Here is a 15216-nt window from a genome sequence, read left to right on the forward strand (position 1 = left end):
AGAAGGGGGAGCCCCTTCTAGGTATCACTCATCCACTCCTTCCACCATATACATATCAAGTTGCTGCAGGAATATTTGCACTCTTTCTCACTGAGGCTCATTTAGGCAAGCAGGCAACAAATTTAGGGACAAGCCCTGCTACTGTTGTTAGGGGTTCCTAATTCCTTACACACATGGTTTCTGACTTAAAAGGTTCTAAGCATAGTTTTTCATCACTATGATGATAGGACAGAAATGTACATTAATTAGAAACTATACATTGCATTTTCATCTCTTCCAAGGCTAGTATTATGCAGTAATAATATTTCTACTGTGCTCAACAGCAGGCTAATTTGAGTCCTAAGAATGTTTAAGGTAGACCAGTTGGAGCTATAATGGTCATTTATTTATTCATTCATTCAGCAATTAAAAATTAGTAATGCTTTTTTTATTCTTGTTTTCAGGAGGATCTCTTTACAATGGCTTGGAACTTTTTTTTTTATTCGATATATTCTTTATTTACATTTCAAGTGATTTTCCCTTTCCTGGATCCCCCTCCCCCAAAGTCCCATAAGCCCTCTTCCCTCCCCCTGTTCCCCAATCCAACCCTTCCCACTTCCCTGTTCTGTTATTCCCCTACACTGCTGCACTGAGCTTTTCTGGGACCGGAGGCCACTCCTTTCTTCTTCTTGGGTACCATTTGATATGTACATTGTATTTTGGGTATTCCAAGCTTATAGGCTAATATCCATTTATCAGTGAGTGCATACTATGAGTGTTTTTTTGAGACTGGGTTACCTCACTTAGGATAATGCTCTCCAGTTCCATTCTTTTGTCTAAGAATTTCATGAATTCATTGTTTCTAATGGTGAATAGTACTCCATTGTGTAAATATACCACATTTTCTGTATCCATTCCTCTGTTGAGGGACATCTGGGTCCTTTCCTGCTTCTGGCTATTAGAAATAGGGCTGAATAGCTTGGAACTTGATAAATAGCTCAGGATAGCTCTGAACTCATGACTGTATTGCTTTTACTTCTGAAGTTGCAGAATTACATAAATATGTAAACACAGCTGGCAGTAAAACATTTTTTATTTATAATATTTTCATTTCATGTTGACTTTGCTGGGGCATAACCTGATTGTTAGTTGATGAGCATGTGTATTTTATAAGAATTTATACTTCTGTAGTTCTAATAAATTGCAGAATTTTCTTTCCTTTTCATGTCTTTGGTTTCATTATCAGGATATTATGATTCTTTTGAAAGTCATTCAGAGTTGTACTTGTCTCTTCTTTGTTTGGAACAGCCTGGGAAGGATTGATGTTAGTCTTCAAACATTTGCTAGAACTCACTACTGAAATTATCTCATCCTGGGTTAAATTGTGGGCAATTTAAAAAATACTTGTTCAACCTACTTTCTTGTGCATCTGGCTGTTTGCTGTCCCTCATTTGAACATGTTCAGTGGCGTGTTTTGTCTTCAGGACCTGCTCATCTCATATGGAGTATCTCCCATTGATTATCATAACCTTCTTTGATTCTATGTATGAACACAAATGCATGTTGCAGTTTTAATCATGTGAATCTTTTTTAGTTTGTTTGTTTGTTTTTGTTTTTCATTTTTGTTTTATTTGTTCTTGACTAGTGTATTTAAAAGTTTGGAGTTATAGGATTTTTTTTCCATAATCTTAGCTGTGACTTTGAAAGTTTTCATTATTGTTTTATCTCTTCTATTTTACCTGCTTCGTTAGTTTCTGTTTAGTTATTCTTCATGATCTAGGTTTACTTTTGTCCATTTCTTTGGTGTTTCAAATCAAGTTGCTTAATATGTTTTTACTGAGCCTTTTAGGTAAAAGGAAACATAATTCTTCCTAATACTCTTTGAGTTATAGTAAATATTTGAGGCTGCAAGATGCTTAATAAGACCTTGTGTTTCTCAAATGTTGGAATCAAATAAACAGGCTCCCTGGTGTTTCCACTTTACTCTTCCTTTTCATAGGAGCTCTAGTTCCTTACATAGGTTCCAAAGCCAAGGTTCCATTGAGGCTGATGCCCTTACCACTTATTTCCATTAGTATCTACTCATTTCACTTCTAAGAGGGCTTCACATTTGGTGGGGTTTGGGTACCAGCAAGTTCATTCCTTCTTATGTCCACTGTACCCAGGCAGGAGAGCTTCAGTTACGGATTCTCCTCCTTTTCTCTGATGTATGGGCTCTTCCATCCTTGTCTGGCTCTGTAGTACCGCCTCTCCTCTTTTTATCTCTAAAAAATAATACAGCTCTGCATATCCCCTCAGCCTCTCAGGAACAACTTTTTTGCACTTTGTCTTTATCTGTTACAAAGTTCCAAACTTCAATAAGATGAGAGCTTACTTATCACAGTAGACTTTCCTTCTGTTTGGATGCATGCCTGTCCAAACTCTACCTAGATATGCCCTGCATTTGAGTCAGTTGTCCAATATTTCCTGGACCAAGACTTTTCTAAATACTTTTAGTTAAGGATTTGATTTCTTTTTAATTATAAAATTTTTAGAGTCACACACACACACACACACACACACACACACACACACACACACAATAAAGCCCAGGTTGGACCAAGACTTTTCTGAATACTTTTAGTTAAGGATTTGATTTCTTTTTAATTATAAAATTTTTAGAGTCATACACACACACACACACACACACACACACACACACACACACACACCATAAAGCCCAGGTTGGACCAAGACTTTTCTGAATACTTTTAGTTAAGGATTTGATGTCTTTTTAATTATAAAATTTTTAGAGTCATACACACACACACACACACACACACACACACACACACATAATAAAGCCCAGGTTGGCCTCAACTCTGATAATGAATTTAAAATAACATGCTTGCTAGTATATTACATTATATAATATAATAATGAATATGTATATAAAATATATGCTTATGGATATATACAGATTCGTACACATATATACACTATATATACACTACATATACACTACATATATAGTGTATACATACTATATATATAGTTTTCCAGAGTTAGTAACAAAATATACAGGGATACTTGAAACTTGAATTTTGATTCAAACTTTGCATTTTTTTGCACGGGAAAAACAAATATCTCAAAGTGAAATATGATGTAAAATGTATTTATTATTTATCAGACTATAAATCCAAGAGGACATCCCTCTTTGACAGTCTCATTTTCTATGCAAGAATGAGCAAAGAATAACCATGGGAGTAGTGAAAGCAGCTGTATAACAACCACAGCATTAGTGGACAGTACAATAAGAGGAAGGTAAAGATGACCTGCTTTAGACATGGGGTTTCATTGCTTTGTTTTCCCATGGTAGGAAGAAAAACTAGACTATGAGGTTACCCCCTTCCCCCATCCATCCTTTTAAAAGATAATAAATACATTTGACAGTGTCCTTTGCCTTACAGAAACTTTGTAATTTTATGAGGTCCCACTTGTCAATTCTTGATCTTAGAGCATAAGCTATTGGTGTTCTGTTCAGGAACTTTTCCCCTGTGCCCATGTCCTCAAGGGTCTTCTCCAGTTTCTTTTCTATTAGTTTCAGTGTGTCTGGTTTTATGTGAAAGTCCTTGATCCACTTGGAGTTGAGCTTAGTACAAGGAGGTAAGAATGGATTGATTTGCATTCTTCTGCATGCTGACCTCCAATTGAACCAGCACCATTTGTTGAAAAGGCTATCTTTCTCCCACTGGATGTTTTGAGCTCGTTTATCGAAGATCAAGTGTCCATAGGTGTGTGGGTTCATTTCTGGGTCTTTAATCCTATTCCATTGATCCACCTGCCTGTTACTGTACCAATACCATGCAGTTTTTATCACTATTGCTCTGTAGTATTGTTTGAGGTTCAGAATACTGATTCTCCCAGAAGTTCTTTTACTGTTGAGAATAGTTTTAGCTATCCTGGGTTTTTTGTTATTCCAGATGAATTTGAGAATTGCTCTTTCTAACTCTATGAAGAACTGAGTTGGGATCTTAATGGGGATTGCGTTGAATCTGTAGATTGCTTTTGGCAAGATGGCCATTTTAGCTATATTAATCCTGCCAATCCATGAGCATGGAAGATTTTTCCATTTTCTGAATAGATCTTTCACTTGTTTGGTTAGAGTCACACCAAGATACTTTATATTGTTTGTGACTATTGTGAAGGGTGTCATTTCTCTCCCAAGAAGGAAGGAGAGGGCTCTGGTCCTGGAAAGGATTGATGCAGCATTGTAGGGGGTTGCCAGAACAAAGAAGTGGGAGGAAGTTGATTGGGGAATGGGTGGAGGGAAGAGGCCTTATGGAACTTATGGGGAAGGGGAAACCAGGAAAGTGAAAATCATTTTGAATGCAAATAAAGAATACAGAAATAATAATAATAATAAAGATAATAAATCAGTCAGAATTCTCCAGAGAAGATGCATTAGGAAAGGAGGGGTTAGGAAGGAAGAGGGGATGGAAGAGAAAGGAGATGTGTTCTGTTGGGAGAATTTGCTCAGGTGACTGTGGAGCCTTTGCTGTCCATAAGGTGGAGACTCAGAGTGCCAGTGAGTCAGTTCATAGCTCAGTTCAAGTCCTCACATCCACATCAAGGGAAATGGCTGTTGGTGCTCTCCCTTGAAAACTCTGCCGTCTCAATTCCCAAGTGTTCTCAGCACTCTCAAGGGCAGGGATGGGAGGAAGAGGGTACACCAGCTCTGGGAAGGGAAGAATGAGAAGAAAGAAGAGAGGGGAAAGGAAAAGAAATGAGGAAGAGGGAGGAAAGGAGGAAGGTAAAGAAAGAGGAAAAGAAGAATGAGAAGAAGAGAGATGGGAGAGGCAAGAAAGGAGAGAAGGAGGGAGACAAAGGTGGATCTGCCTGCTCCTGCTTTTTGCTTTCCCTAGCCCTCAAGCAGGTGGGAGGGTACCCTCTTGCTCCAGGGGTGCCTCCTTGACCCAGACTTTTCTGGAAATACTCTCACAGATACAATCGGTAGTAGTACTTTCCTAATGTCTTGATATCTCAAGACATTAATCTAATATCTTGATATCTAATGTCTTGATTATTATTTTTTACCTATTTTCCCAGTTTTAAGACTGGATATTTACAACCTTTCTGCCCCCCAACCCCCAACCCTCCTAAATAGCCCTCATTGCCCTTTCTCAGATTCATGGCCTCATTTTTCATTACTCTTAAGTCAGTCAAATCAATAACTCTTTTTAAACATTACAACCACTTACTCTTTTTCTGAGATCCCATGTTTATGATGTAATTCTCCTGTCAAAAGTCTACCTCTTAATACCATTACTTAGAAGATGAGTTTTCAATGTATTAATTTCGGGATAGATCCAGGAGGGCATGAAGTTAACTCAAGTGCATACCATTAAGTGAAAGAGGCTATGCCTTGGTTGCTTCAAGAACCCTTCAGCCCTGGGACATTCGGACACAGGTAATGTCATAGAACACAAGAACACCAGTGCCCCAAGATTTGTGAGGGACAATAGAAGTTCATTACATTTAAACGAATGAAATTAGTCTTCATGGTCCTAATATAAATGGTAGACACTTGATTTGGTACATTATAAAATAAAACTACAGAACAAAAATATGATTTGTGATAAATGTTGCACTTGGTTGTTTTGTCAGTCATGGAAAGTTTGTCATGCTGGTGATATTGCTGCTCCCAATGGGAACACTATGACAAGGAGGACCAAAGATATGGAAATTTGTCATGACCTTTGCAGTTGGATCAATTAACTCTTTTTTCTACATTTCACATTCTTAATACAAGTTTATGTACAATTGGTATAGTTAAATTGAATTATATAGTCAACTGAAATTTATAGTATTTGTCCATTATTTAAAATAGTTTCTTTGTGGGAAGATTCCTACAGTAGTCACTTAATACGCACATATCATGTGCTAAATTTGAAACTCAGCTTTTGATACACATATGTACACACACACACACACACACACACATATCCATGACCGTGCTGGGATCATGGGTTATTACTGGGAGGGAGAAGAAACAATTTTGCACTCTACTATCTTAGGATCTCTGCTAGAGCTCTGGAACATAAACTCAAAAAGGCATATTCATTGCATATATATAAACAAGTGTTTCATGAAGAAAAATGTCCTGGATCAATTGGAGGGTTAGACGAATGAGGCTTATACACAGGTTTTCTCAAAAGGAAAGGGGTTTGGAGCAAAGAGGTGAGATTTGAAAAGGAGAGGTGTCTAGTAAGTTAATCTCATCTCCTTGTGTGATTAAAGTTATCCCTGTAAGTAGCATGTGCAGAGATGTCTTTTTAAGTAGGAATGCCCTTTACATAGAGGCATGTTTAGAAGTTCATTATCTGGAAGCTGCAGTGAGATCAGCAGCTTTCTCACAGCTTGCTGGTTTGCAGTTCCCTTTAACTTAATACTTCATGTGCAAAGATATGTATTTTGTCCTGGCATTTTTCTGATACCTTTCACTTGTCTTTAGGTGAAAGTATTTGTGCAAAATTAGCTATAGTAATAGAGCAATTGATGAGCCTGCCAGATTTAAGGGATAGGTTGATAATGTATTCATGAAGACTTTTGTCAGTTTGTTCTATTTGTGTATGCAGAGATATGGTGGATCTGGCTTCTGCTGGCAAAGCGGGTATTCTTATTGGCTACTGTCCACAGCAGGATGCCCTGGATGAGCTTCTGACTGGCTGGGAACATCTTCAATACTACTGTAGATTACGTGGAATCCCAAAGCAGTACATTCCAAAGGTAAGCAATCTTGGGGTTTTCCAGGGTAAAAAGATCCACTGAGAAATGATGGTCCATCAGCTATGGCTCCAAAGATAAGAACTCCTACTACCAGATGAGATCAAGGCAAAATCATTTTCCAACATTAAAATTTATGCTGGTATTGTATATATAAACATGTCAGTGGGGGCATCCTGTGTAAGGAGCTGAGTAAAAAAATAACATCCTCTCTTACTTTGTATCTCTAAGCTTTTCTCCGTTTTCTATCAATATGTGCTTTCTGCCCTAATGATGATGGTCAGTAACAGAAAGTATAAAACTGGTAACAGAGTGTTTGTGAGACTTGGGAGTTATTGGAGAAGATGTCTCCTTTGGAAGCAGGAAGAAATATTCCTTACAAAAGTGTTTTCTGGATGGCTTCAGGAGAATGAAGGCCACTGAGAACTGTAAAACTCTGAGGCCTCCCCGTATGTTGTCTGAGAGTGACAGAGAACAGGTGAAATGGGGCAATGGGGACTTACTCCTTCCCTTGATGGAAGCTGTGGAGAGATCAGAGCTTATAGCCTTGACAGACAGCTCAGAGGACATTTCTAATAGGAATATATCAGAATAGAAAAATACTCAAGGAACATTTTACCCTTTGAATGCTTCTTTGTAGTATGTGAAGTGCTTGCTAGATCTCTGGTTCTACAAAAGGAGCAGGGAAAACAGGTGGAGCTCATTGCTGTATCCTCAATCAGAGTCTGTAGGAGTTGAAACATCTTAGGATTCATGGTAGGCTAGCCTCTGCCCTCACTGGTCCATGACAATTTATTCTCTGTGTTGTTTTTGTAACACTCTTTGGGTTTTGCTTGTTTGTGTGTTTTCTATTTCTACTCCATAACTCCAAAACCAGAATAAAAGCTCTTCCTTTCTTTGTTCAGACCCAGGACCCTTGGCCTACTACTCACCTTAATAAACACAGCCAACTGACCACCCTGCAGGAGACCCACCAAGCGTACTCAAACAGCTCTTGGCATCCAACACTAATTGTTGGCTCAGTCTTTAATAGGCATTTTCTCTGTCAGTTCCCTCTTGTTAGTTTTTGATTGAAGAGGTAGATTCTTGGCAAGTGGCTATAAGCTGGCCTCTTCTGTCTGGATGAATGCACCTCTGAAAAGTCTCCCTTAATAAGACTCGGTGCTCTCTGTCACCCAGGCAATTGCCTTCTGATAGCCCACTGTCCTTCAGTCTGTGTTTTGAACTCCTCCAGTGAGAAGTTACTTTAATGCTTAGCAATTAGAGACTAGCTTTATTTCTCTCATGAAACTGTAGTGGGTTATGCAGATGGTATTGCTACTTGCTCATGCAGTGGTTTCTATTAGATCAGCACATCTTATATGTATTCCTAAAGGACATAGTACTTTTCCCAGCTAATTTCTCACTACTGTAAATTGTGTGAGCACTTTAAATATAGAATAAGCACAGGACTCTGAAGTGCTTATTACGGGTATTAGGTGTTAAATAACATAAAATGATGACTTAGTTAATGCAGTCATGAATCATATCTTAATGTTTCATCTACCATGGATCCCGTAATGGAGGGGATACAAAATTGTCATGAACAATCCCAATAGCTTGATGATATCATACCCACCTTAACAACTGCATCACAGCATATCACTTGTGTAATAGTGGTGGTTGTAACAAGCCTCCACCATCAGCTGTGTCAAGGATTGATGTATATAATGCTTGACTATTGCTGGTTTATATATTTGCTATACTGCAATGTGTTTTTTGCTGTGTAGATTTACTTCTACTTATAAAAAATGGGTTATGGTAAGACCATATACCCTGGGAACAGCCTCATGAACACTGTATTTACCATACCTCTTGCTTCTATTAAGAGGTTACATTCGTTCCGTGATTGACATCTACTACACAGGATTGGAAGAGAGTTCTTAAAGGCTGATAGTGTAATGAAATGTCTGAAGATTTACTTTTCAGAATGTATCCTGTCCTTAAGTGATGCAGGACTATCTTTCTGTATGTCTGTCTCATACCCTTAACAAAGCAGTTAAGAGGTGTATGCATGACTTTACAATCGGGGAACATGAAAACCAGAGTGGTCAGGTAATAGGTATCTGTGAGCACAGGCTTTGATTGACACCCTCCTGATGGTTGCTACCCGACTAGGACAAAATATCTTCCTCCATTGATATCTCAGGATTATTTCTGGAGTTTCGGGTGTGTATGATCAAGGAAGCAGAAGCTGCATGGGGGTAACTATAAAGCTGGTGTAGCCTGCTGCTTTTCTTACTTACTTTCCACTGAGCTCCAGTAAAATGTGTCCAGTTCAATCCTGGAGCCACGGAGACAAAACAGGCACTTTCCCTTCCTTACATATCTGATGCTCAAACCCGTTCTCTTTTCCAGACTTCAGTCTTGTCCATGGAAGGATAGGCAGTCACCCATGTCCTATGATTCAAGGAGACCTGTGCTGGCTGAAAAGCCCCTTCTGCCTCACACTCATAGCCCTAACTCCTTTTTCTCTCCAGCTGAAGCCTTGTACTGGGTTCTGCCTGCACTCTAGGGGACTGGCTCCACCAATTTCAAGTTTGTTGATCTCTTCTAGCTACAGCCATGTCCTTTACACTTGCAACCCTCAGATGTTTACTCAGGCAAGAAAAGATTACACCTTCATTTGACTTGAATCTAGGTTCTGCACGTTGAAGGGCTGATTTCCAGTTTTTTTTGTTCCCGTTGTTGAGTTTTGTGCAGAGGGTGCGTTTTTAGCTCATAGTTAGCTGACTAGTTTGGTGCAACCAAGTGGCTCAGGAATGCAGTTATAAGCGGAGATGCCAGAAAGGGTATGTAAGAAAAGTTTCTGATATTTCCTGAGCTAATATATCCAAACAAAACTTCTAATTGGGATGAAACCTGGTAAAATCTGAATTTTGCTTTTCTCTGGGATAGTAGAAGGCCCTTTCTAGGTCCTATCTTTGTAAATATCTATTCATTACCCTAGGAATGCTTCTGAGTGTTTCTTTCAGCATCTTCTCTATAGGAATGACTTGCATCTTATTTTTTTTCCCATTTGCCATGGGTTTTAAAAAGAGCTAAGTTTTGAGTGATAGAGAATCAACCAGGAGGTCCCTGGCAGAGCAGTGGTCACAGGATGGCCTTCCCTTTGGAAACTCTTGGCTCCTTTTCCCTGCTCAGTGTCTCATTTTCATTGTGATTTTCACAGAACAGTTTTGATATGAGCATCCCACCTGCGTATGGGCAGTCTTTGGCTCAGGAATCTGATGACTGTGCATGCTTTTCTGAATAATCTTTTTGTCTACTGGATATTCCCCAACGTTCTAATGTGTGTTGAATGTGTTGCAGCCTGAGCAATGGAAATAATGCGTTCCAGTCTTCAGTTCTAAATGCAGCACAATTTCTAGAGCTTTCAGAGATAACAGAAAACAAAACAAAAACAAAAAAAGCCATGCACAAGATTTTGTAACTTATGATATTTTGTGATTGTGGGATAGTAACAGTGACATTGTGGCTTATGATGTTTTGGGGTTTAGGTAGCATTTGCCAGGCTCGATTTCTAGAACATCACATTTGCCATTATTTTGATAGGAGTTCTGATTGCAGAAAAGATGGTGACAAGATGTTTCTCATTAGATCATTTTCAGTTATTTTCTGAAAGTGACATTCACAGAGTATTAGATCAGACATTTGTTCCTGCACATTTTGGGATCTTCCCCATGATTAACTGCTCTGGGATTTGTAGTCTGCGCTATTTAACCTTTTGTGAAATTAGGAAAATATGACAACCATTTTCTGGTTTCATAAAAATAACCAACAGCAGTTGGCAAATTTATTAAGAATGTATTTACTCTGAGGCACATTGCCATAAAACCAGGGCTTTTCATCAGTATTTTATGTTGTTTCTCTCCTTTATTAGCTTCCTTTCATTCCTCTTCTGAATAAAATACTTTTTATCACAATAAATATTCATAACACACGTATGTTTTGAACATTTTCACAATTCTGAAATGATAACCCAAATTTTCACTTTTCATATTTCTGTTTGTTTTGGGGAGTCTTGTGTTTGTGTTTTTCAAAAGGCATGAAGTGTCTGTAACCACAGTGCTGCTCACTGAAGCAAAGGCTTCCTCTGCTAGCGAGTCTACTTCCTCCTTCCATCTTGCACATGAGCATCACCAGGGACATTGCTTCCACTTGCGCTTTGTGATTCCATAAACACCCTGGGTTCCTTCTAATCCCTGCAGCACAGCCTTTCTGTCTTCCAGTCTTTGCTTGCAGCACCCCAATTAGTTATTCACAATTCACATTTGTCTGCTAATCCAGGATAAAATATTTTGAAGTTTTTATTTGCTCAGAAAGGCTTTTATTCAATTTATTTTAATTGGCATAATTGGGCTGAATGAATACAGGAAAAAAGGGATGTTTCCTGTGAGGCAGTCTGGAGTAAAGGGCTTGAATGTTTTCATTGAGAACAAAGGATTAACCTTGAGGTAGCTTTTTCTACTCAAGTATTAATTTCTGTGTGCCTTCCTTTTCCTCCACTCACACTGTTTGACCATGGACAGTACCTGTGTCTTCTAGCTCAATTTCTAAATTACCTGGAAGCCACACAATATAGATGGAATAACCTAGGTTAAAGATGCTATGATCCAAGATGTTTTGAAGTTTGTAATGTGTCATTAGTCATCATATTCTAGCCCTAAGTTTTATATGTTCATAAAAAGTATGTATGTTAGCCTAACACTATGTTATTTAGTGCCTTAAAATACACAATTATCAACTGTCACATCATATGGAATTTGTCCTTCTAAACGTGAACTTATATATATTTTTCACTAGTTTGGTTACTTAATCATATCTAAAAAAAGACCTACGTTTATATTTGTATTAACACCTCAATTAACATAGATTTTTATCTATACAATAATTATATATATTGCACAGAGAGTTGAAAACAAACCATCAAAGAAAATGCCTAACTTGGGTCCCATATAAGAGACAGATCCTGAAGAAGATAAATGGTTTAAGGCAAATTATCCCAGGAAGACCAGCCTAAGTATAGTCTTAGAGACTCAGCTGGTGAGCATCAGGGACAGCTGAGATTTACGTTAAAATTTAAGGGTAAGTGGGCTGCCAAGGTGTGTGCTATGATACAGATTAGGATGGTGGAGAGATGAGAGGCTATGAGCCTGAGGGTGAGGGCTTCACTGCTAACCCTAATGGCCGAGGATGTGTGTGAGTTCTGGTGAATGAAGTCTCATAGTTATGAAGTGATCAGATAGTTCCAATAGCTGCAAGGAGCTGGTCCTACTTTTCCCCAAGCAAAATACTATATAAATTGAATTCTGAATGTGTAGATGGTATCAATGGCCTACCATGATAAAAGAGGCGCTTCTTAGGTGTGTTTATACCGACAATTCCCTCCAGTATCATTTCTCTTGAGGTTTTGGTACCTCATTTTGTTTCTTTTCTATCCAGCTCCTCCTCAGCCTTCCTTTGGGTCCCCTTTATTTTTCTCACCTGAATGTGGATATTAATCTAGACTCTGCATTGATTCAGAGTCAGATTTCTAGACCTGTGTTTGGCCCTTCTAAGTGCGCACAGACCTGGGACCCTCTTCTCCCTGTTCTTTCTCTATTGCTTCCTTTCTATAAAGTGAAATAGGATAAGAAAGGCCTCTGATCCTCTGTTTGGATGAGAGGAATACAGGTATGGTGGGAGGAAGCAGGAGTCGGAGGGCAACCCAGCTCATGTAGGCATCATGGAGAAAGGTGATGATCAAGCTTCTCTCTTCCAGGTTGCTGCAGACTTGGTGAGGCGCCTGCACCTAGAATCTCATGTGGACAAACCTGTGGCCACTTACAGTGGGGGCACCAGACGGAAGCTCTCCACAGCTCTGGCCCTGGTGGGAAAACCTGATATTCTTTTATTGGTGAGTGGTTGGAATCCCCACAGTTATGTTGATGCCTTAAACATGTGATGGACATTATTTCAGGTTTAAGAATTTCACGAGGAACCTCAGGACTTGAGACACGGATCACTGGCTCTATGGGCTAATAATGACTGTGCTTCCCTAAGAGAACATTCTCCAACATATTGTAAGATACTGGTATTGTTTTACAAAAATCAGACATTTTTCTTTTGGTAGACTCACATAAATGTTTTGACATTAAATAAATATTAAAATATTAGTGTTCAGGCTGGAGAGATGGCTCAGCAGTTAAGAGTATTGGCTGCTCTTCCAGAGGTCTTGAGTTCAAGCACCACATGGTGGCTCACAACAAACTGTAATGGGATCCAATGCCTTCTTCTAGTGTGTCTGAAGACAGTCCAATATACTCATATACATAAAATAAATAAATAAATAAATGAATGAATAAATAAATCTTTAAAATATTAGCATCCACCTTTTATCCAAACATACATATGTGTTTTTAACATTTATTTCTGTTATAATTTTTTTTTATTTTTGAGATTATAATAAAATTACAACATTTCTGCTTCCCCTTTCTTCCTTTCAAAGCATCCCATATACCCTCCTTGCTCTCTTTCAAATCCATGGTTCTTTTTTCATTAATTATTATTAAACATAATATATTTTATACATATACATACATATTTTTAAATATAACTTGATCAGTCTGTGTAATGTTACTCATATGTATATTTTCAGTGCTGAACTTTTGGTATTGGATAATTAATTTTACTCTTGCCTGCAGAAGAGATTTCTTCTCAAGAATTGCTTTGAAGTCCTATGTATGGCTTTATATTTACTGTAGCTGTGCTGACATATACCCATGGTAAATCATAAGGATACGCATTAGATTTTTCTGTGTTTAATTTAGCATCTTTCCAAATCCATGTGCTAACAGCATCTTTTAGAGCTCTTAGTGATATGAGAGGTAGTAGAATTTCTAAGACAGTGGGCCTTGATTCTTTTAATGTTGTGACCTTTCAATATAGCTCCTCATGTTGTGGTAATCCCCATAATAAATTCTTTTGTTGCTATTTTATAACTATAATTTTATTACTGTTATGAAGTATAATATAAATATTTGATATGCAGGATATCTGATATGAAACCTCCAAAGAATTCATGATCCACATATTGAGAACCATTGCTCTAAGAGGTCTTATAAGAAGATCTTTATGTCATTGTAGGAATATTGTGAGTCGGTAGGAAGACTCTTGTTTCAATTCCTGGACAAGAAGGAGACAGTATTGCTCAATCACATATCCCTTCTGTGATGTACTGACTTGTCTTGATGTAGAACCTAAAGTAACAGGGCCAGTCCTTGTTGAACCTCTAAAATGAAGCCAGATGAAGCAAGCGACCTTTCTTTATATACATTGATTCTCTCACATAGTGGGTACAGTGATGGAAAGCTATCTAACACATCCATGCAGCATGGAAACAGAGGAAGGGTGTGAGTGTTCTAGCATGTGACTGCAGGAGCATGGCCTTGAGTTAAGGCAACCTACCATCTGTCTGGGAATAGCCAACTCAGGTTACTGTAGCTAGGGAGGGGCATTTTCTCGTAATAAACAGAGCCAATTGCTGTGCCTTTAAAACTTGGTCTAAATGTGCACAATACTGTTCAAACAAGTCAAGAACCCTGTTCCTGTGCTATTGATAAGATTCTAATCATCACAGTCAATCTGAAGTTTCACCACAGAAGATAGTTTCAGGAAAAATATAAAAAAGATAGCCATTGTTCACACACGAAAATAGTATATCCCTGGGGAAGTTAATGAAGACCCAGAAGATATATGTTTAAAAAAAATGGTTGTCATCTACTGGTTGGACTTGGAAACTCTGCTTGCTCTTTGTTTGTTATTAAAAGGTCTGCTATCAATGCTATTTACTATAATGGATATGTACATAGAAAGTATATAGGTATATACTTTCCTCGTTCTACTATGATGCTGTCCTAGCAAGATGAGGCTGACTATGTTGAGTTTAGAGGTTCCTGGCATTCACCATCACTTCTAACAGGATGCTCTCATATTCATCTAGGCATGGCATGTTTTCTTGTTTCAATTGAAGGTGCCTCTAATCTGGAGCCATTTCCTTGTCTTAGTGCATACCCAAGTGTTTCTTCTTTCACATATTCTCATTCTCATTCATTGTGAGAGCCCAGGACGACAGCACAGTGGCCAAGTGGGCAGGTTTAGATGAGCTACTACACTTCCTCTGGGCGCTCTTGCACATTTGTGACAGCCCCCGCGCTGCCACGGTCCCGAGTATTGGGCATAGGCCTGGGGGATTAACAAAAAACACAGACACTGGTCATTCTGCAAGGAGAATGCCAAAGCTTTACTGAGAGACCAGCAATATATATACTAGAGGCCAGGGAAGGGAACAGGAAAAAACAATTATAGTCATAGGTCAGGCACCTGGGAAGTCCGTATCACACAGGGCAGGAAGGCAGGAATCAAGCTAAGCCACGGGATGTTTTGCTTTCA

The 15216-nt window shown here is 38.6% G+C and overlaps 1 protein-coding gene across 1 annotated transcript in view; it reads left to right on the forward strand.

The window, feature by feature from the left end:
• Abca13 (ATP binding cassette subfamily A member 13) overlaps positions 1-15216 on the forward strand; it is a 450643-nt gene that overhangs the window by 362786 nt on the left and 72641 nt on the right. Inside the window, exons 51-52 of the mRNA XM_052199718.1 lie at positions 6597-6747; positions 12548-12682. Of these exons, the coding sequence (XP_052055678.1) occupies positions 6597-6747; positions 12548-12682 (286 nt within the window). The remainder of the gene's footprint in view (positions 1-6596; positions 6748-12547; positions 12683-15216) is intronic.

Source organism: Apodemus sylvaticus, chromosome 11, assembly GCF_947179515.1.
Source record: "Apodemus sylvaticus chromosome 11, mApoSyl1.1, whole genome shotgun sequence".
NCBI lineage: Eukaryota > Metazoa > Chordata > Mammalia > Rodentia > Muridae > Apodemus > Apodemus sylvaticus.